The sequence below is a fragment of the Fonsecaea monophora genome (genome assembly GCF_001642475.1).
Source record: "Fonsecaea monophora strain CBS 269.37 chromosome Unknown Scaff57, whole genome shotgun sequence".
Taxonomy (NCBI): domain Eukaryota; kingdom Fungi; phylum Ascomycota; class Eurotiomycetes; order Chaetothyriales; family Herpotrichiellaceae; genus Fonsecaea; species Fonsecaea monophora.
Genome location: NW_019173988.1, coordinates 53,208 through 74,035, shown reverse-complemented (window position 1 = coordinate 74,035; position 20,828 = coordinate 53,208). Strand labels below are relative to the sequence as shown.

General features: G+C 53.4%; 9 protein-coding genes across 9 annotated transcripts; 5 read left to right on the top strand and 4 right to left on the bottom strand.

The window, feature by feature from the left end:
• Nucleotides 1-124: 124 nt before the first annotated feature.
• AYO21_07445 (hypothetical protein) lies at nucleotides 125-1,654 on the bottom strand (the record flags this gene model as incomplete). Its single annotated transcript, XM_022657400.1, has 2 exons — nucleotides 125-1,437; nucleotides 1,534-1,654. 2 exons carry the CDS (start codon nucleotides 1,652-1,654, stop codon nucleotides 125-127), a joined length of 1,434 nt encoding a protein of 477 aa, XP_022510277.1.
• A 1,371-nt stretch (nucleotides 1,655-3,025) lies between these two features.
• AYO21_07444 (hypothetical protein) lies at nucleotides 3,026-4,314 on the bottom strand (the record flags this gene model as incomplete). Its single annotated transcript, XM_022657399.1, has 2 exons — nucleotides 3,026-4,089; nucleotides 4,164-4,314. 2 exons carry the CDS (start codon nucleotides 4,312-4,314, stop codon nucleotides 3,026-3,028), a joined length of 1,215 nt encoding a protein of 404 aa, XP_022510276.1.
• Nucleotides 4,315-5,043: 729 nt separating this feature from the next.
• AYO21_07443 (hypothetical protein) lies at nucleotides 5,044-7,116 on the bottom strand (the record flags this gene model as incomplete). The annotated part of the gene is made up of 1 exon (XM_022657398.1): nucleotides 5,044-7,116. The coding sequence occupies one exon, from the start codon at nucleotides 7,114-7,116 to the stop codon at nucleotides 5,044-5,046; it is 2,073 nt and encodes a 690-aa protein (XP_022510275.1).
• A 1,172-nt stretch (nucleotides 7,117-8,288) lies between these two features.
• Nucleotides 8,289-9,230, top strand: AYO21_07442 (hypothetical protein; the record flags this gene model as incomplete). Its single annotated transcript, XM_022657397.1, has 3 exons — nucleotides 8,289-8,557; nucleotides 8,610-8,643; nucleotides 8,703-9,230. 3 exons carry the CDS (start codon nucleotides 8,289-8,291, stop codon nucleotides 9,228-9,230), a joined length of 831 nt encoding a protein of 276 aa, XP_022510274.1.
• Nucleotides 9,231-9,892: 662 nt separating this feature from the next.
• Nucleotides 9,893-10,741, top strand: AYO21_07441 (hypothetical protein; the record flags this gene model as incomplete). The annotated part of the gene is made up of 1 exon (XM_022657396.1): nucleotides 9,893-10,741. One exon carries the CDS (start codon nucleotides 9,893-9,895, stop codon nucleotides 10,739-10,741), a length of 849 nt encoding a protein of 282 aa, XP_022510273.1.
• A 532-nt stretch (nucleotides 10,742-11,273) lies between these two features.
• AYO21_07440 (hypothetical protein) lies at nucleotides 11,274-12,855 on the top strand (the record flags this gene model as incomplete). Its single annotated transcript, XM_022657395.1, has 4 exons — nucleotides 11,274-11,483; nucleotides 11,533-11,607; nucleotides 11,667-12,017; nucleotides 12,145-12,855. 4 exons carry the CDS (start codon nucleotides 11,274-11,276, stop codon nucleotides 12,853-12,855), a joined length of 1,347 nt encoding a protein of 448 aa, XP_022510272.1.
• A 521-nt stretch (nucleotides 12,856-13,376) lies between these two features.
• AYO21_07439 (hypothetical protein) lies at nucleotides 13,377-14,225 on the bottom strand (the record flags this gene model as incomplete). The annotated part of the gene is made up of 2 exons (XM_022657394.1): nucleotides 13,377-14,089; nucleotides 14,162-14,225. 2 exons carry the CDS (start codon nucleotides 14,223-14,225, stop codon nucleotides 13,377-13,379), a joined length of 777 nt encoding a protein of 258 aa, XP_022510271.1.
• A 319-nt stretch (nucleotides 14,226-14,544) lies between these two features.
• AYO21_07438 (hypothetical protein) lies at nucleotides 14,545-15,897 on the top strand (the record flags this gene model as incomplete). The annotated part of the gene is made up of 2 exons (XM_022657393.1): nucleotides 14,545-15,745; nucleotides 15,803-15,897. The coding sequence occupies 2 exons, from the start codon at nucleotides 14,545-14,547 to the stop codon at nucleotides 15,895-15,897; spliced, it is 1,296 nt and encodes a 431-aa protein (XP_022510270.1).
• A 1,840-nt stretch (nucleotides 15,898-17,737) lies between these two features.
• On the top strand, nucleotides 17,738-20,614 carry AYO21_07437 (hypothetical protein; the record flags this gene model as incomplete). The annotated part of the gene is made up of 7 exons (XM_022657392.1): nucleotides 17,738-17,855; nucleotides 17,914-17,968; nucleotides 18,014-18,302; nucleotides 18,350-18,661; nucleotides 18,714-18,760; nucleotides 18,828-19,097; nucleotides 19,147-20,614. 7 exons carry the CDS (start codon nucleotides 17,738-17,740, stop codon nucleotides 20,612-20,614), a joined length of 2,559 nt encoding a protein of 852 aa, XP_022510269.1.
• Nucleotides 20,615-20,828: the final 214 nt, after the last annotated feature.

Here is a 20,828-nt window from a genome sequence, read left to right as displayed (position 1 = left end):
GTATGCACATACGCTTGGATAGAGGTTTGTACTTTAAGCAACGCACGTGAAATCTTGCGCGCAATCGCAAGACAATTGGCTACCAGGTACAATCAACACAAAACAAGTCCACTCGTCCTGAGGTCTACCTCCTGCTCGGACGTCCGGCACTGACGCGGGGGAATTCGATGGGGAAGCGCAGTTTAGCGAATTTCGGTTTGGGCAGCTTGACGGGCTTGCCGGCGTCGTCGACGACATCAGCTGCACCGCCTTTCGTAGAAGAGGCAGAGACCTTGTCCCAGCCGTGGCGCTGCAGTTCGGCGTCGGTCATGGATTCCATCTTGCAGCCCAGTTCGCGGTAGAGCTTGTGGACCTCGGCGTGCGGCATGGCCAGGTCGAGGGTGATGTCGGTGGGCTCGGTGAAGAGCAGGCGCGGGGTCTCGCCCGGCGTGAAGTTGGGTGGGGGCACGTGCAGGGTCAGGGCCAGGATGGTGGCCGTGAGGAGTGTCTTGTTGAAGGCGCTGGGCGTGCGGTTGGGGAAGAAGTGCGCTACCAGCCGGCCCTTGAACGCGGTCGACAGCGAGCTGTCCGTCGTCGTGCCCGCGGGCCAGTCCTCGGGCGGCGCCATCGGTCGTCGCGGCGACAGGTGCGACACGTACTTGTGGATCTCCACCAGGAGCTGGATGTACCGCAGGATCTGTAGCCGGAGCAGCACGTCCGGGTGGTCGGGCTGCTTGAGGTGTCGCTGGCTCAGGTATCCGATCCGCGTGGCCACGAACCGCAGGTGCGTCGACACGGCTTTCTTGTTCTTGGCGCATTCTTTCCAGTACGCGATCGGCATCTGGGACAGTGCCGTGCGGTAAGGTCCCGGGAAGACGAGCGACGAGAGGTCGTAGACCTGGGTGATGTCGGTCGTTTCCAGGTTGGCGGGTGGGAGGGGCTTGTTGGCTCGAGCCGAAGCTCCCGCGTCGAGCGCGACGGTCGCGTCGTCCTCGTCGTCCTCCTTGATTGACGAGAGGATGGCCTGCGACATGGCGTCGTCTCCGTTCTCCCCGTCACGGGCCAGCAGGCGGTTCTCTGCCGTCGAGGCCACGGCTCTCTTTGACTTTTTCGTCCCGAACGCCTGCGTCAACGCCGCGCGAGACGGCGTCGCCAGCGGCCTGGTCTCTCCATTGGCGTCCTCGTCGTCACTCTCCCTGTCCAGCTGGCGCACCGTGCTCCTCACCGTCACCTTTTTGGCTTCCACTACCTTGAGCTTGTTGGACGCAGGGTCGAAGACGGCGATGTAGTGTCTGACGTGCTTTTCGGCCGCGTCGGTCGTGCTGCTCTCGGTCGCGACGTAGTCTATGGTAGGGTGCTCCGAGGACTGGAGGAGGACGCTGGACCTTCCGGAGAGTTCCTTTTTCGAGAACCCGTCAAAGCTGAGGTCCGAGGGAAGTCTGACGCCGGGCGCCGAAGCTGGAGCAACTCAAAAGTCATTAGCTCACCCAACACAGAGAACGAGATTGGGAGTGTCGGGGGAAAATCCAGGATCTGTGTTCCCAATTGCCGTACCGACCAGAGGTTTGGCGACGTCCGGCCCGCTCAGATGGACGACCTTGATGGTGCTGGTCTGGGGTTTCTTGGACGGCCGTTCGCCCTCGATGGAGCTTGCCTTTCTCTTCTTCTCCGCCATGTTTGCGTCTCGACTCAGGGACACAAAGACCAAGGGTTGTGGGCTTCTAGATTGCGATTGAGGTCGAACACCTAAAAGTGTCCCACCAAAAGTTGTTGCAACGAAAATGATCAAAAAATTGTGAGCGCAAGGAAACTTAGCCGGGGCCCTCGGGGCTTATAGTTTAGACTAGTGCCGTATTCACCTCTAAAATCGGAAGTGGGGCTAACATGCCGAGAAACGTAAATACTAGCACGTACCCAGGGCTGCCAGGACATGAGAGGTATGAGGTACTTCTTCGTTCAAGGCTGTGCTCTTTTTCCCTCGTAAGTTGATGCTGCGATTGAATAGAAGCCTTGGAGTATACTTGGATGGTGTGCCTCGACCTGTCACTTCCATGGGAAATGATATCTCCAAACGCCGTCACTGAGCTTAATCTACTGCTTCACAACTCTCACTTACACAGCCAAATCATCAACGGCTGAATGCTTTCTTGCACATTCAGACCATGGACCACTCGTCGAATGCCATACGACTGCAGATCGCGGTAAAGGGTGGCCCATGGGAGTAAATATAGACGATCGATCTCCATGGACTTCGAGCTTTTCGGGAATGTCGCTGGACAACCAGTAGTGGAGGGTTTTCCTCGACTCGCGGATCGCCCCGAGGAATCGCAGCGATCTTTCCGGAGAATATGTGGCGGTTTTGACCCGATACATAACCAAGCCCGGAGACCGTTTTGGCTTCGTATTTGACACCGAGTCTTTGACTGCCACCAAGCTTGGACAATCGGTACTCGCGGAGCACCTGGGATCGTTGTTCTGATCATATCGTGTTCATGATGAATCATGACTTTTCCCATACTCTTCGACTGAACGTAGCCGTCAGCCTGTAGTCTCCCGACACCACTGGTTCTTGTAGTTATTCTTTCAAATCCTCAGTCGTAGTAAGAGGGCCCTTGACTGGTTGTAAGTCTAGCGCGACCCTCTCTTGCAGTGTTGACAATATCCGAGCCCGCTAACACAGCTGAGGTCGTGTCTCGCCAGTCCTGAGAGGTGCTGTACTGTCCTTTCACTGCAGGTGTATCGCCGTTGAGGCGGTGGGGGAGCTTGCGGCTGTGGCTCCATGCGGATCCCTCGTACAATGATCGAGGTCATTTCTGCCTACCTCGCCAAGTAAGCACGAAGTGCGCCGAGCCGCAACAGTGCTTTGCGAGACTGCGTGACTTCTGTATTGTCACGTCCAGAGTAGACTCCAGTAGAAATGGCCATGCTGTGAGCAGATGCGATCGGAGTGCGAAAGCTGACTGGTGTGGATCCTGGCGAATTGAAGTGACCACAGATTACTCAACAAGCCCGGTTGTGACATATTGCTTAGTTGTTGAGCAGTTCTTCAGCCTGGCGACCCATTCTCCTCTGTGAGGCACTGGTAGAGGTAATCGGTCATCTTTTTCCTGACAGCGTCACAACTGACCCTGAAAAGCTTCATGGCAGAGATAGCATCGGCCAGAAAATTGATGTAGTTTTTCAACGCCACCTGCCTATCACTCGTATTGGTTTGCACGTCAAAGCACGCCTTGACCACAACCCAAAAGAATCCATCAATGGTCAGCAAGCGGAGACCCGTCTTGGTTGGAGTGGCGCTGTTCATAAACACACGGTACAAGCCGCTAATAAATGCCATCTGGGATTTTTCATCAAGCCGCTGGCCCCAAAACGTCGATACCAGCAGAAAGAGAGAAATGAAGTGGGCCGATTTCTGGGCGTATTGGCGCTGTTCCCAGTTGTCAAGCCGCAGGTACGGTGCAATCACGCTGTACACTAGTAGACGGCGGATCTGCTTCGGTAGAGATCCTTGTAAGGAGAAGAACAAGACTTGGGGTCGTGCGATTACGTGTGATGCTTTGAAGATCAAGTCGACAGGATCGACCAAATTCTCCCCTTTTACAATGGTCTGGAGGAGACCCATCGCTTGGCCTTCGAACTCTTCGGAGAAGACCATAGCAGCGGGCAGGGGCGGACATATCAGATAGGGCATAAAATTGCTCATCTGGTCGAATGGTCTCGAGGAAGCAGCGATCACTTTCCTCAGGCCGCCCCCCGTCTTGAGGACAGCTTCATATGCTCTGAGGTGTACATTCGAGGCCTCAGGGCCTGCCATCCGCGACTCTGCAATAATAGCCATAATGAGGCCATTGACGAATCCATCGTTTACCTTTTCTTTGGTAAAGTTTTCGAGGTATTTTTTGAGCGAGAGGTACGCAATGGCCTTCCGACGAAAGAGAGACAGTGGTTCAGGCCCGCCTCGGTAGCGCGTGAGCAAAGCCTCAGCCGAGATAACCATCCACTGCAAGGTATAAGGGGATGTCAACGCCGCGACGAAACTAATATCTCTAACTGGGCTGAAATCCGGGTTGCGATTGGTTCCGTAGATAGCGCTTGAAACCGTAGTGACATCTAGTGATAACCTGTTAGCCTTGGCAGTGCCCTATATAGAGTACTTGTAAATGGCTGTGACCGGGTCAACAGACAGAAATGAAGTAGTCGACGACCGTCTGCAGACACATCCACTGGTAACTTGCAGAAGGGATCCAGGACTTCGCCAATCTCCCGGATTGGCGGGGTCTGCCTTTGCGTTTCCACAGACGCAGGCGACTTCCTCTGGAGATCTGATCCTGACATCGTGGGTTTCTTTGGCTTACGCCGCTTTGGGACCCTTTTCTGGGTTTGGACACGGGGTTTCTGGGGGGCGGCTCGGTTAGAATCTAGACGAAATGAAGCTTCCCACTTCGCTAACAGGACAGGGTAGACGCCCTACCTGCGAGCCTTTCGGAGGTGCGGCCGTGGCACGCCAAGTTGGAAGAATATGGTTGCGGAAGACCAGTGGCGGTTTCGGCGGTTTCGGGCGGGGTTCAGGGTTTAGCTTGTCACCAGAAGACGCCATTCAGAATTCGGATCCTTTTGGGAGATCGGGGACCCTGCAGCATACGGAGTAGAGGGCCCCTGTATCTTCTGTGACAGATGGACAAGGCAGAGGTTTCCTGTAAAGGGAAGGGGTTTGATGCCAATGGCAAAAGTGGCTTCTTTGGCGTTGCGAAGGTTTTTTGTCGTGATGACTGTACCGAGAGAACTGACCAACGAGAGGGCATCGGGCGGCCGCATCTGCCGTCCACCACCTGGTGACTCAGCAAGTCTTCAGGCTAAACACCGCTGCTTTAATCCATGGAAGTGCACTAAATATAAACACGTGATAAATAGCGTCTCGGCACCGGCTCAACAAGTGGGGCGTTTGAGACTAGAGACCAAAGAGGAAAGTCCAACGATAGGGAAAGAACGCCCAATGAAAGTCAATGATATGTATTTCTGACACGCTACCACAATTCCACCCGTCGAGCCGTCAAGCCGTCGACGCTACTTGAACCCCTTGCGAATCTCGGTGCGCGCCATGTCATAGCCGGCCTCGAGTTGATATTTACATCCTTCCTCTTCTGCCAAAAGTTGCCAGCAACTCCCCAGATGATGCATCTCGCCTTCGACAATCATCCGAAGCGCCTCGCTGCAACTTCGATTCAGAAGTCCAGAAGAACTCAATTGAGCGTGAAACTCGGCAAACGCCATGGCCATCCCAATGAGAATCGCTTTGTTCTCTTCCGGTCTCTGTGACAGCTCAAGCATCTTTGACGAGAAATCCAGCGGCCACATCTCAAGAACCTCGCCGATAGAAGACGCGGCACTGAATCCGGCAGATCTTACCATCGTGAGCCCTATAGTGACCAGATCATGGGAAGCCTCTCGCTCTGCCGCCGTATTTGTTGAGGAAATATCATGTCCAAGGCCGTCTTGGAATCCTTTCTGAACTCGCAGGACTTTCAGTACGCTCAGTGAGAGCTGAGCGGCGGCCTTTATTGGTATCGCCACGAATCCCTGCAGCAGGCAGCACGCGGCAAACCAAAGCGGGATAACCCTCTCAAAGACAATGTTGTCGGTCAAGCATGTCTTCTCCGACAACGCCACATCTATTTCTGGATGCCGTCGTCGGGAACACAGCCATTCTGGCTCGTTCCGAACGGATTCTCTCTTCGCAACATCATGGGGCGACAATTTGTCAATCCACTCTTTCAAAACCTCTCGCTCGTCCAAGGTGAATGACCCAAACATCTTGCCCCCTGGAGAAATGAGCTGGATGAATCCGCTATGGCTGCTGTCGCCTGGACATATCCACTGTTCAGCGTGAGTAAAAGCCTCCAAAAACTCAACTCGCCAATTCGGAGAGTCCCACTTGTCGGAATCCAGCCATTTCCCGATCAATTGGCCTTTGATGCGAGCAGGGCTATTGCAATGGACCTTTCTGGAAGCTCGGACTTTGCTGGTCAGAAGGCTGACTATCCCTACCTCCCGATCGTCCGGGGAGAAGGTGTCTATGGGAACATCTAGCTTGGTTGAGAACTGTGACAAGCAAAAGCCGCTCTGGACACGCTCCCAGTAGCGTCCAGCAGCCGCTAGTCCTTCGGTCTCTCGAATATGTTCCATGAAATTGCAGACTGCTCGGAAAGCAATGGCTGAATGGCCAGAGTCTGTGTTGTCGATGCATACATGCAGCAAGAAGTAGGATGGATCGAGACCTACTTCCTTCAGCTCTTTGGTCGCTTTCAGTGTCTCCAATGTCACAAGCTCGAAATGAAGATTAAACCCGAGAATCTCGGGAATGTAATCTTCAGGGAACAGGGAGACGGTAAGCTGTGCGAGTGCAGAGTTCCAAATGGACAAGTCGTCCGTCGAGTGTGTGGACGATATGAACTCTTCGTGGTCGGCGTCGGGAAGCTTGGAATCAACGCTCCGGAGCAATTCCTTGAAGACATGGACATGGTTCTTTGCCAAATCTCCATCACCCAGCTCTTCCGAAAGAATTTGCCAAAGGTCTTTGAGGACCGAGTGGAGTGAGAAGGGCATGTGGTTGAGCCGAAGATGACCGAGCCACGCTCCATCAACGAGCTTTACGGGGCTGATCCGTTCGATCCATCGACTTGCCTCGTCTGCGTTCTGGAATAATTCTCGTGGATGCCCTGCTTTCCTTGCGTGGATATATCTCTCCCATTCATCTTGGATCTCGGTGTTTGTTGCCTCCAAGAAACTTTGTAAGTCTTTCCTTGAGAACTCCCGAAGACAATAAATGCTGCTGTTTGCCTTGTGGGATCGATTTTGGTCCCAATGCTGCCCGGCCAAACGATTCGTCTGGGCGAGAAGCGAATCCAAGCACTGACGTGCCAACGGTCTAACGTGGGCAAACTCTTCGGGGTGGTGTAGCCGATGGTACAGACGTTTCATAGCCCGAAGAGCAAGAACGTGTGATGTTGAAGCGCCATCGGATTGTCGCGCATATGGTTCAACGTGGACGACTGAAACGATCGCGATGTAATAGAGATAAACCAGCAGTATCAAGGTGATTCCGAATCCCAATACCCAAATCTGTGTGGGCTGTTCCATCGGCTACTTGGATGAGCAAGATCAGACCAAGTAGAACGATGTGTGTGGGAAGGGATATGAGGCTCACCGTGTTCTCAGAACGACCGATGCAAAGAATGGCTTTGCACAGGCCTTTCTAGAATCTGGACCGAGATCGCTTGTACCCACCCGGAGGTCGAGCCTCGCCCTGGTTGTCTCCCTCAGCCTCTGCTTCGGATGTCATGGCAACCTGTCCATTGAAGCGATCACCAAAAGCCCGGTAAAATGCCTGGGCAAAAATCTGGATTCTGTCCTCGAGTCGGCGGGACATTGTCCTCTGCAGGTGCCACGTCAGTTGGTCACGTCAGTGAAACGAGAGCAAAACCCGTGGAACAAGGCGTTGGTGCAAAGAGAAGGCAAGTTCGCGTGACAGAGGCTCGTTGTGCAACCAGCCATGCGACCAAAGAACCATACACAGCTGATATCGCTTTGTTCCCACTTCGGCGACTCGCAGATCCGACACTACGACTTCGTTGTCTTTAATTGGGAGGACCTCGCAATCCTTGCATTGCCCCAATTACCCCGGAATCTCTTACATGAGACGATATGTGATCGAACACAGATGAGCAAGTCTTGTGCAACACACTCCCCCACGTTGCTGGTGCACTGCATGCAATCTCCGGGTGAGAAGATGCTCCAGTTCGGATTTTCACATGGCCTCAAGCTGGGAGAAGCCCAAAAAAGAAACTCGTTTTGCTCCTCTGCAGCTCTGACCTGCCGATGTTGCTCAAGAACCCTCAAGCCAGAAGTTGAACACTGACTCATTCTCACATGTCATGGCATGATGGTTGCAGACTACAGAGACACGGCATTGGTTTAGTCGCTGTCCTACCGAAGATGGCAGCGCCTGAACATCTAGACCTGAAGACAATGTGTCACGTCCAGACAGCCCGAATCTGCAGATCAGAACGCCCTACAAAATACCACCAAAAGTGCTGTGGCAGAAATCTATTGGAGACACGAGAGAAATCCTGGTTCTGCACGAGCGGTAATTGGTTTGATGGCAGAAGATGGTGAGGTCGGAGTCATCCACGAAGGCTATGTAGGTGATCGCTCAAATTCCCGTCATTCCTTCGGCCTCAGAGTCAGTCGATGCTTTTGCTCCCATCTTTCGATCTATACAAGGAAACGCGTTTCAAATCACAGCATTCATAATGAGCGACGTGCCTACTAGGATTGCCCAACTTGAGGTCATAGACCTGGCAGGCTTACGCGCGCACGAGACGACTGAACTGGAAAAATTGGTCAGTTCTGCGCGAACCTCTGGTTTCTTCTACCTCAACCTTGAAAATGATGCTACTGGGAGGCAGATTGCGGGGATGTTGCCAGACATCTACCGCATCTCAAGCGACTTCTTTCACCAACCGAGCGAGGAGAAAATGAAACTCTACAGGGCTGGGCAGAATCCATCGCAAGATCGTGGGTAAGTGGTGAACAGAGGCTTTAGCGAAGGGTGACTGACTGATCTTTCCAAGCTACAAAACGAGCAGTTGCGATGAGACTTTTGAGGTAACTATGCCAACCTCTTTCCGTCTAGAAGGTTGAGTGAGAGCTGACCAATTCTCCAGATGGCCTACGACGAAGTCGTCCAGAAGACCTGTCCGCTTCCTGAACTGATGGAAGAAGACGATGGACTTGTGGACTCTTTCTCCCGGCTCTGTCACTCCACTTGCCTCGTGGTGTTGTCTTCCTTCTCCGATGTTCTTGGCCTGCTGGACGACCAGAGGTTTGAATCGAACCACCGCCAAGGAGAAACCAGCGACTCGGGCTTAAAGCTCATATCAGAGCCTACTCTAGACAAACTTAGCCAAGTTGGAGACAATGTGCACACCGACAGTGGCACGCTGACCATGTTGTTCTACGATCGATGGGGTCTCGAAGCGGAGCAACCAGGAGGTGGTGAATGGACATTCCCAGCTCCCATGCCGGGCTGTGCCCTCTTCAATGTGGCAGATTCGCTGCAGCGGCTGTCGCAACATCAGCTGCGTTCTCCCCGACACCGTGTGACCCAAGTTGGAGATGGGGCGGCCGATCGGTATTACATTTCATACTTTCTCAGACCTGAGCATGCTCTGCGGGAGAGGTGGATGGAATAGAGGGGATTGAACCACGTGCCGAGTGTCCTGATGGCATGACAGTTCTCCCTAAGGCACATATAGCGCAACATCCTTGACAGGACCACCACGACAGGACAGACAGAATCACATACCAAGCGTCAAAATGCATGTTCCAGTTGCTGATCAGTGCTTCCCCCTCTCCCTCTCTCCTTCTTGTGGAAGTGGTGCCAGAAATAGGGTCACTTACTCCGTAGACCCGAAGACGTATTGAGGCGTGCCGTCGACAAAGTTACAAAGTCCCCTTTCGCCATCTCTCTCCCCGCACTCGACAAGAAGCACATGCTTGAAGACGAACACGTTCCGAGGCGACTAGGCGACGTCTCACGACATCTGCTCAGAGTTATTGCTGACCAGTTACCGCTGTCATTACAATGCTTGGCGGTCTTGGCACCGGTACGTGGATAGTCCACACCAATCAAGTGCCACTCTGTGCGCCCAACCACCCCACCAGTTCCCTACACATACAAGGCGGGCGACTACTATTCATAAGGCCCTGTCCGACCCTTTCTGCTTTTTCGTCCTCTGGGCAACGACAACAAACATCAGAGACACATGTCATAATGCGTGCAGCTCCACCTCAAGACGCCCAAAAGGCGACGATGCATCTGCAGTGCTCATGATGAGTTCTCGGTGATACCACCATGGCACAGGACAACGATCCATCGCCCCAGCCCAGAGCTGCGCGTTTTCTTCAGCTGCCTACCGAAATACGCAATGTGATCTACTCCTACGCACTTCTTGCTCCAGGCCGAGGCTACCTGGATGTCCGGCTTACCCCTCAAGACAGTCAGCATTGCTGCCCAATGCGGCTCATGCTGTGTAACCACCAGATACACCGCGAGGTTCGAGAACTGTTGTGCAACCAAGAACTACGTTTCTCCGCCGTTCACGATACGGGCCACATCGAGTCCAACGTGCCCTGCTTGCACGGCGCGGACCTTGCCAAAACCCGGCTCCAGTTCGACATCAACCCCTTCCAATATCCCGAACGTATCCCCGAACTGTGGGATGGCTTGGTTGCGCTCTGCAAGTCACTCGAGAGGGTGCCTCGTATACCTCGAGTGGACATCCGATGCGATGGCACCATGCCACGTATGACGCCGCCTCTGCATGTCAACGAAGACGATCTTGAAAGAGGCCCACTCAATTGCGTCCTCCTGCTACAGCCGTTCAATCTCCTGCCGGTTGCTACCAAAGCGGTCATTACTGTTTTGGGGGGGCCTCTGAACGATTTATGGTGTGACAATGCAACCATCCAGAATTGGGCTGAACAGTATTCTCGACAACTGGAGACCCGAACACGGCGTCGTGTCAAACATGGCGATGCTATTCCACAACAAGGTCTGATGTTGAAGAAAAGGGAGCCCATAGTATGGGACATTGCTGTCTACAAGAAACTCTGTGCAGCCATCCTGGAGGACTTTGGTGATGCCTCCCTGGACATCATTGATAGTGAGGCGCCGACATGGCAGAAAACGGCAGAGTCATAGCGTCCATCTGCAGCCAGGCCGGGATCGAGGCCTCGGTCTTTCAGGTCGACTTTCAACCTCTAACGTGAGTGGGCTGTTTATCTTTGTCACACAGCATGTTTTCAATCTGGGACTGGGAGTACCGACCAGTTCGCATGGTCCCTTCTCTCCAAAGCGCTTAAGTGCGGATACCCAGCCACCACGGACTGTGCTCACTAGCCTTCCACCCACGACGCATCTACACCTCGTTGCTCTACAGCTATTCCTTTGCAGCTATGAGAGTTACACATTAGTTTCAGCAAGGCGTTCGGACGCTTCCACTCGGGCTCTGATGTTTGAGCACGTTATTGCATTCGTCGCCCTGTTCGCCAGATGCATGTTGACGAAAGAGTGATCGTCGAGCCAGGGTAACTCCTGACGAGTGGGATATTGAATAAAGAGGCAGATTTCAAAGCTTACAGAGATCGACGGTCCCATCAAGCCCGCACCTAGCGAAGCAGATTCGCCGTCTCTTGACAGCTCTTTGCCATCTTTGCCATTTGCAGCCGTGAACATGGCAAGTCGTCGACAGCTCGACGAAAACTTCCAGTTGATCACAAGGAGAATCCCAGAAGAGAACATCCATGGTGCCGATATCATCCACACAGCTCTTGCGAGGGAGGGTAAAAAGCCAGTTGGGCTATGGGGTGAGTATCTCGACCCGGCTTGTCGTTGGAAAGATTCTGATCAATTGGGAGAACAGTCACCTCGCCTACAGGGAAGCGTGAGTCTGTGCAAATAGCAGCGACGTCGAAGAAGAGACGACTGATCAGAAGCCTTCTCTAGCACACATCGGGTATCTAATCCCACTGTTGAAATTTGCAGATTTCCTGCGTGCAGGGGTCGAGGTGAGAATTCCCATTCCCCCAGAGGTTTCTATGTTGAGACTACTGACCCGAGATAAAAGATCATCGTGGTCCTTCTCGACGTCTACTCTTTCCTCGACAATGTCAAGTATCCCATGGAACAGGTGGTCCAACGCATGCACTACTACCGATTCACCGTCGAAGCCGCGCTGGAAACCTTGGGAATCCCCTCCAAGAACATCAAGTTCATCGCCGAATCCTCGTACCAGATCAACCCGAGGTTCTTCTTCGACCAGTGCAGGCTTTGCACCCTCGTGCCGCAGCAGGCGGTGAGGGATGCCTGGGACCGGAGCTACAACCCGGACATGCTGGCGCCGATGTTGTGTCCGGGTCTACAGACACTGGCTGAGGAGCATCTGGACATTGACTTTCAATTTGGGGGTACAGATCAGGTAACGCGTCCACGTTTCATCCTCCCTTCCCAGAAGAAAGTCCATGACACAATAAAATCCCTGACCCTTGATTGGTAACGAGTCTGAACGCTGACATTACGACTCTGATCTCGCTGTCAATTAACAGCGCGGCATCTTCGAGTTCGCCGAACGCTTCCTCCCCCAGCTCGGGTACCGAAACCGCGCACACCTGATGAATCCGATGCTCCCGAACCTGTACGGGGACAAGATGTCGTCGTCGCACCCGCCGCACACCAAGATCATGTTCCTCGACGACGAAGCCACCGTCGAGGAAAAAGTGCGGGCGGGGTACCTGTCGAGCGACGAGGTGTCGAGGAACGGCGTCCTGGCCACGCTGAGGGACGTCCTCATCCCTTTGAGCCAGCTGCAGATGGAGCGGTGGGTGGAGGGGACTGCTTCTGTAGTGCGTGCCGGAGACACTCCTACCCATGATACTCCTCTCTCCTCTCTCCCGACTACTACTACTACCACCACTGCCAGCAATGACGATGCTGATCACGGCCTTGTACAACCAACTCTCTCGCTGTCCTACCCGTTCTGGACGCCCTCCTCCCCCGCCGGCACGGTCTTCACCTTTCCCCCCGCGCCCAAGCCCGACCGAGAGAGTGACGGTGACAGTGATGGTCGAGATCATCGACACTACGCCACTTTCGAGCAGATCATGCACGACCTCACCACCCAGACCCTCCGCGCGGACGACATCGTCGCCGCCGTCGCCGCCGCGCTCAATCAGATCCTGGCGCCCGTCCGCGCGGCGTATCGGGGCAGTCGGGCGTGGCGGGCTGCGGATCGGTTGGGGTATCCCGAAGAATCTTGATGGACTTGTGAGAGGGAATGGAATTGTTGGGGGTGAGGATGGTGGGGGAGAGGATAGTGAGGGTGAGTCGGTGATGATGATGAGCATGGAAATGAGTAGAGTGGAAAATGGAGAATGGGAAAGGGGAGATGGGGATCTGTTCTAATCTACACAACAATGAAAATCGAAGGAGGTGAATGAATGACAAGGATTTGTCGAATCGAGTCTACGTGATAGATACTCGTCGTTTATGCTCGACGCCTATAACTCTCCATTACCCTTTGAAAGTATTCATCCCTGGGATCATTTCCGTCTTCTACTGGTGCGTGAAATCAAGCTATCAGGAAAGAAAACAGCATGTAGACTGGGCTGGGATCTCGTGTCTCAACGTACTCAGGTTTCTGTATTTCTATCATCAAAGGTCACAGTCAACGTCGCTGGGCAGGGCATGCTGCCACCTCTACTCCCTAGAACCCCTCTCCCATGGCCAACACGTTGAATGTTACGAACATCCTGGCTCTTCCGTTGATTGAGGCTCGCCTTCAAGGCAGCCGAGCTGCATTCAACGCGTACGCCTCGGCCTTTGCATTGGCCTCCCCGACGTAGTCTGCAATGTACTTGGGGAGTTCGGCGGCTTTGTTGTCCGGGCCTGCGATCGGTTCGCAAAACTTCTCCACCACGGGAACCACGCCCACCCAGGTTTTTCCAGTCACGTCGTCACGAGTCGTGTCCTTGGCCTCGTCGTGCGGTCCGCCCTCCCTGGTCTTGCCGCTCGCCGCGGTGACCTTGACCTTGAGGATTTTCGTCGACTGCATCTCCGCGCTGTCCGGTGGGACGCGGGAGTGCCTCCAGCGGTCGGGGACGACCGAGTTGGTGATCAACTCCATGGCCCAGACTTTCTCTTCCGCCGACTCCACAATCCTGGCATAGCCGTGCAGGATCGCGCTGCGGTAGTTGTAGCTGTGGGCGTTGGGGGTCAGGGCCAGGACCAGTCCGTCGACCTTTGTGGCGGCGATGCTGACGGGGAGGCCCTGGGGCGAGGACGTCGCAAGCCTCATGATGCGCGAGCTGACGTAGCCGTGCAGGTAGCAGTCCAGGGGCTCGTCGAGGCCCGCACTCGGGTACTCGTAGGACCCCATGGTCCCGATCATGGGCAGAATGGCCGGGAATGGATCTTCAGCGTCGGGGGCGAACGAGACATGGAGCACCGAGCTGTCGTTGACGATCGAGTGGATGGCCTGGACATCGTATGTCGCTGCACACAACAAACATGGAATCAGTACCTCTGCCAAGTGACAATCTCTGTTGGGAAGGATCGTGCCCTTACCTCTGGTGTGATAGCGATTGACCGTGGTACTCTTGGTCTTGGGGTAGGTGAGAGAATCGGCCATGTTTGGGGGGAGTGACGACTAGGGATCGAACTGCGGTGCGGTAGAAACTCGAGTCTGCAAAGATGCTAGCAAATGGTCATCTCATTTCCGAACGAACAATGCATGTCGCAGTCTGAATTGAACTCAATGTGGCACAAGGGCAAGCAGAGGGAGAGTCACATGGCTTGGCAAAGTCTGTGTAACGTTGTGAAAAGACATCCTTCCTATTCTGGATTAGTGGTAACAGTGTGGGGTAATTGGGTAACCAAAGGTTCTTTGACCATCGCAACAACCTTTGTCCCTCGATAGTCCGTAGCTCTATGCTTCCAGGTCAACAAATATGGCGGCGGAACAGCAGCACACAGAGCCCTCCAGGATCTCCAGGTTGATCGCCCAATACCTCCCCGACTTGGGCCCGTACCAACACCTGTACCGGACACTGCATGCAAATCCCGAGCTGTCACTTCAGGAAGAGAGGACTGCGGAGGTTGTCGCAGCCCACTTGAGAAAATTGGATGGGTTTGACGTACGCACGCACATCGGCGGGCACGGCGTTGTCGGCGTCCTCGAAAATGGGCCAGGCAAGACCGTTCTTCTGCGGGCAGAGCTGGATGCACTGCCTGTCCTAGAGCGGACCGGTCTTGAATTTGCGAGTTCCAAGACAGTTCTCGACCTCTCCGATAATGTCGTGAAGCCTGTCATGCATGCTTGCGGCCACGACTTGCACATGGCAGCTCTTCTTGCCGCCTCGGAACTTCTTCACAAGGGCCGCCACGCTTGGGGTGGTACGGTTATTGCGCTATTTCAACCCAACGAGGAACGAGGCGCAGGTGCGCAGGCCATGGTCGACGACGGCCTGTTTGACGTCAACCGACATCATATCCCAATACCACACGTGGCTCTGGGCGGGCATGTGATGCCAATGAGGACGGGTATGATCAAGACTCGGAGCGGAGTCATGGGCAGTGCTGCTGACAGCTTCCTGGTGACTCTTTATGGCCGTGGTGGCCATGGAAGTCGCCCACACCATGCCGTCGACCCTGTGGTTTTGGCGAGCAGCGCGGTGATGAAGCTCCAGACAATCGTAAGTCGCGAGACCGACCCGCGGGAAACCGTGGTGGTCACAGTCGGTTCCCTACATGCAGGGTCGGCGGCGAATATCATCAGCGACGAGGCTGAACTGCAAATCAACATCCGGACCTTCAGCTCACAGACCAGGCATAAGGTGATAGAAGCCGTCAGACGCATCGTCGACGCCGAGTGCAGAGCCTTTGGGAGCCCAAAGCCGCCGCGCATCGAGCACATTGGATCATTTCCATTGCTCTACAACAACGAGGCCGCCACTGACATTGTCTCGGAAGCCATGAAGAACCACTTTCGCGGCGAGTTTGGCACAGATGCGACCATCTCCACCGGCAGCGAAGATTTCGCCAACCTAACATCTCCTCTGTCGATTCCAAGCGTCTTCTGGAACTATGGCGGTATCGATGCTCAACAGTGGGACGATGCAGTGCACAATGGAAAGTTGGAAGACATTCCTGGTACTTCCCAGTCAAGCCCTGACACAGAACAGTGAACCTTTCTGACACAAATACTAGGGAATCACAGCTCCTACTTTGCGCCTGTGATACAGCCCACCCTTTCGGTCGGGACCGAGGCATATGCCACGGCGGCACTGGCGTTCTTGCTATAGCTTGTCAGGTGCTAGTAATTTCCAGAGGTTGCTTGGAATCCACCTGGAAAGCATTGTAGCTCCGGCACGAACACGCATTTATGGGCGGCAGCTGTCTTTATATTGACGCTGGTATTGTGCTGCAATCCTGCTGTACGCAAAGACACCGTGGCCATTCGACAGCTGTAATGTCTGAGCTGTCGATCGAGTTACCTTCTAGGTGCGTTGTGGACTCGACTCGGATTTCTACTCCGGTGGTAGTCAACTGCGTCCACGCCAAGGTATGTTTCTTTTCATCACCGCCGATCAAAAATGCGGCGGCGGATTTATGCCTGAGCCATAGCCGTGTTATATAAATATGATTGAGGAGCTCCAAGCTCTTCAAGCTCGTATGAAAGCGAATAAAAAGTGGTGCAGCTCTGGAAGATCGAATAAACCAGAAGGTGCATTTTATGACGGGGAGGACGGAGAGGACCAACATAATAATTCGCACATTTTCACCGACTCGTCTTGCGTCGAGTTTCGAATATGTGTTTGCTCGCTGAAAACTAGGTAGATTTTACGATGAGCTTGAGCACAAGCTCCCGATACTGGCAGGGGGCCGACGAAATGTCTCGACTTTGGCTGGTACACGACGAGGTACACACTGTTTTTGTAAACAAGCTTCGAAATGTGCTCTTTGCTAATGTTGTTCTCTGATCTAGGATGGCTGGTCCTCGCAATGCTACACACTTGGAAAGCGAGGGCGCCAAAGCAGAGGATCTACGGAAGAGACACGTAGAGATTTAGAGCTCAATTGATCGTATTGACTATCTCAAGTCCTGTTTTGAGTACCACCGCTAGTGACGGCACTTGACGACATGTTGTGAGGTGCAGAGCTCTATTTTTGAGAGATGGAGAGCCATGGGACACATATACTTTGTCCGAGGTGTTCTGAGAACCGAAACCTCTTTGGAATGCCCCAGACATCATAAGCAACCCGCCGATGAAGCTCCATTGGGAATTTGACCATCTCCTACTCCTCTTACGCGAACACCACGTATGTGAGAGTTCGACATTTGCAAGGCCGATTCTTCAAAGACCGCATCTCTCCCACGTGGCAAAACGGTGACAAAAGCTCGTGGTTGGTTATGGTCGAGGGGCTAGTTGGATTCTGAAGTTGAACGTCGAGAACTAGCTAGAGGTTGAAGAGTCGTTGACATTGGTCGAGAGAGGAGACGCGATGGAGCAGCTGACGCGATTACTTGCTGTAGGTCACAATTAGACATCGCCCCTCTGCGCAAGCAACGACAACGTCGAGACACTTACCTGCGGGCTCTGGTCTTTCTCCTCTTACGCTTAAGGCGACGAACTCGCTTCTTTCTCCACTTGGCTCTCATCTTCGCTCAATGTGGACTGATGTATGTTAGCATGTGCTTGTGATGGAATTGTCCTGCTCGTCGAGTCTCGGGGGGGAAGAGCCACGTACAGATTGGTTTCGAGGATGAGGTTGCTAGATGAGATGGGATGAAGCAGAGATGCAACTTGTGCGGGGAATTTTGTTGTGTGCAGCTGCCAGATTTTCCTTGGCGGATTTGACTCGTTTGGAACGCACTAAGGTTCTCAATGCGGTCATCGATCACGTTCGCAGTTCCACCAGGTTCCCTCACTTCACTCTTCCTCATCCTCGATGTCCACGCCAATCATGGCCAGACAGGATTGATGCCGGATCGCTACTCTGCAATCCCCCATCCAGTCAAGCCAGCCTCGACTCGCAAGTCTTTCTTTCTGTCCATACCCGAGCCACGTCGAGTACCAAGTACCTGGTACAGCGTACCTCATCGTTCCATTTGTGAAGTCTGTTTCTTTCCTTGCTGTGGCAATGTCTACACTTCCGTCTTCTGCTGTTCGCCGTGTCGGCAGTGCCTGGGATAGTTCCTCCAAACCGAGTCCTGCCGGAATGCTCATCCACAAAAACCAGAAGGGCAAAATTCTGGGGAGTGGGTTCAAGATCGTCATCGTACTTGATTCGTCTGTGGTCATACTAGCCTTCTGCAGGGGAAAAGATATATCCTAACCGCGAGATTGTGATTGGTCGTGACAATGATCGCTGGTAAGGACCAAGAACTACCCTACTGAACAGCCACTCACCCAATAGTCAATATGTGCTCAACGACCCCTACATCTCGAAGCGGCACCTAAGAGTCTATACCGTGGTCTACGAGAATGACGGGCCTTGCGAAATTGACACACTGGTCTATGCAGAAGACCTGTCTCAGAATGGTACTTATTGGAACGGATCTCTCATAGGAAAAGGCAATGGGGGCTTTCTTCTGAGTGACAATGATGTCTTGCGACTGAGCCGTCAAACATACCTCATCTTCAGCGCCACCTCCAGTGGAGCGGCAAAAGAGAACTTTGATCACACGCAGGAGGCCGAGATGGCAGTACGGTGACAGGTACACCTTTCCGATGCGCACACTGACAAACACAGAAATTCGGCAAAGACTACGTTCTCACCGACAGGCTTCTCGGCGCAGGCACCTTTGGTCGAGTATACATGGCAATTGAACAGATAGCTCGGCGCCAGGTTGCGTGCAAAGTTGTTGACCTACGAAAACTCGGCCCTCGACCGCTGCTCCTATTTGGACGGCCAGAGGAACCCGCTCCAGCTGAAGAAGTCGATAGCGTAGCCCAAAAACGCAAGTTCAAGGCATGGGTAGACCAGCGAAAAAGAGAGAACGCCTTGGAGAGAAAGATATGCGCATACTATCGTGAGGTGGAAATCCTTACCTCGATTAGCCACGTAATGTCCCCTCTCGAGACAATTTGGAAGTGACTGATTTTGAGATGTGCAGCCGAACATTGTCGGCATCGAAAAGGTGTACATTACTGACAACACCATGTAAGGAGATCATTGATGCACATTGTTTCAGCTGACTTTGCAGATACATCATGCAAGATCTCGTTAGCGCCGGCGACCTATTTTCCTACATCGAGCTGAGGAAAGGGAAGCTGCTTGAAGTCGAGGCGGCTGTCATCGTTCGACAGATCTTGGTCGCCTTGCGTTTTCTTCACAACAAAAACATCGTTCATCGAGATATCAAACCCGACAATGTTCTCATGTCGAGCCAGGCCGCGGGATGTCGAGTTATGTTGACGGATTTCGGTGCAGCTCGGAGAATTGAGAGCAAGATGCACCGAATGTCGTCCATTATAGGAACACACGAATACGCAGCGCCGTGGGTATTGATGCAATCTTTCCCGTTCAATCTACTGACCCTCTTCTAGCGAGATACTGGGATATGCGCGAAGCAACCTGGAGCCCGAGAGACCGGGTTATACTCGATCTGTGGACATGTGGGCGGTTGGCTGTGTCTCGGTCGTGTTGCTCACAGGGGGTCTGGCTTTCTCCGATCCTCTTACAAACACGTATTCGGAAAAGCTGGCCCGAGATTGTAACCTGAAATTTCTTCACCAGTCAACAGAATGGCAGGCGGTGAGACAACGGCCGAGGGAGTTCGTTGAGCGGCTCTTGGTGCTCGACGAGGACGCTCGAATGACAGCGGAAGATGCTCTCGCTCACTCTTGGTTCTCCAATGAAGTGCACAAGAACGACTTTGAGGATTTGTATAAACGCACAATCAGAGACTGGCGACCGCGAACCCCAAAGTTTCAAGTGGTTGAATTTCGGGACAGCGGGTCTATTCGGAAGTTGCTGAGCTCATTAGGTCTTCGAGATTCGACCAAGCGCAGCAGTTCCAGACCACCTTCTCCAGTCGAGCCACCTTACAAGCCTTTTCCGAGAAACATGCATCTTGGGTTATGGCCAAGAAGAGATCCAGACGAAAGACTGTCGGAGGAAGTATTATCTGCCATTAAGAAATGGTCACCACGATCTGCAGAGTCATTGCGCATGCGAGTGGGAGGCAAATCTTCAGGGGCTACGCTCCCGACATCACAGTCATCGGATCCAGGAACAACGAGCGTCTCCAGGAAACCCAGAGCTGCTTCAGAGCCTCCTCGAAACAGACTCCCGTATCAGTCACAGCAGACGCCAACTGATGCCGACTTAGGAAGCTGTCAGAGGACTTCCGTTGGCAAGGAATCTAAGCCGGTCACACCAGCTCGCTCTGGGATCAACGAGTCGTTTTCGAGAACAGCTACCTCGAAAGATCGTCAAACCCGGGAGGGCGCGCGTTCGAGGTTCCCCTTTTCTACGATATCGAGTTCACCAGAGGCTGCTATCCAGGACGGCCTTCCGGGCTCTCATTTCAAATCCTTTGGCGAGCTCAGCACAAACAACGTGCCATCTGAGTTTGTTATCCCGAGAAACCTTGGCAATATGTTAAGTGACAATCAGAGCTCGATCAATATCAAAACTGCCGACGACTCAAATCCGGCTTGCAACATAGCAACGACACCACGTGAACAAGGCAAGCTCAAACGCCGTGTGTCTACAACACAGGCAAACCTAAAGGCCTCGAAAAAGAAGAAGCACCGCCGTGGATCCATCTTCGAGCTCGCCGAAGACAGCGACACGGAAGACGTGTCAGTGCCGACCGGCCTGAGCAGTCGAAGGTCGATCTTCGACTTAGCCAACGATGATGGCGAAAACGAGAATCAAGGCCGTCCGAGAGTCGATCGTGGCAGTCCTCATGTGCAGAGACTGCCTCTGCTCGTCCATCGGCCGAAGAAACCAGCCTTAGCCGAAGTCCGTCCTCCACCATATGCATCAAAGCTCTATCTCCCGCGCTAAAAGGTAGAGAGGACGACACGTATTATCCGCCGAAGTGAGAAGCAACACTTGGGGGGGAGAAAAAAAAAAAGAAAAAGAAAAGAGAGGAGCGCAGCCGATGGAAGCACGGGATAGATGCTGTATATGGATGTCTGAGACTACGATCGAGGTTTGCGACATCTGACCAGGCACGCAGATAACTTTGGGGGGAAGAACCAATGGGTAACGCACACAC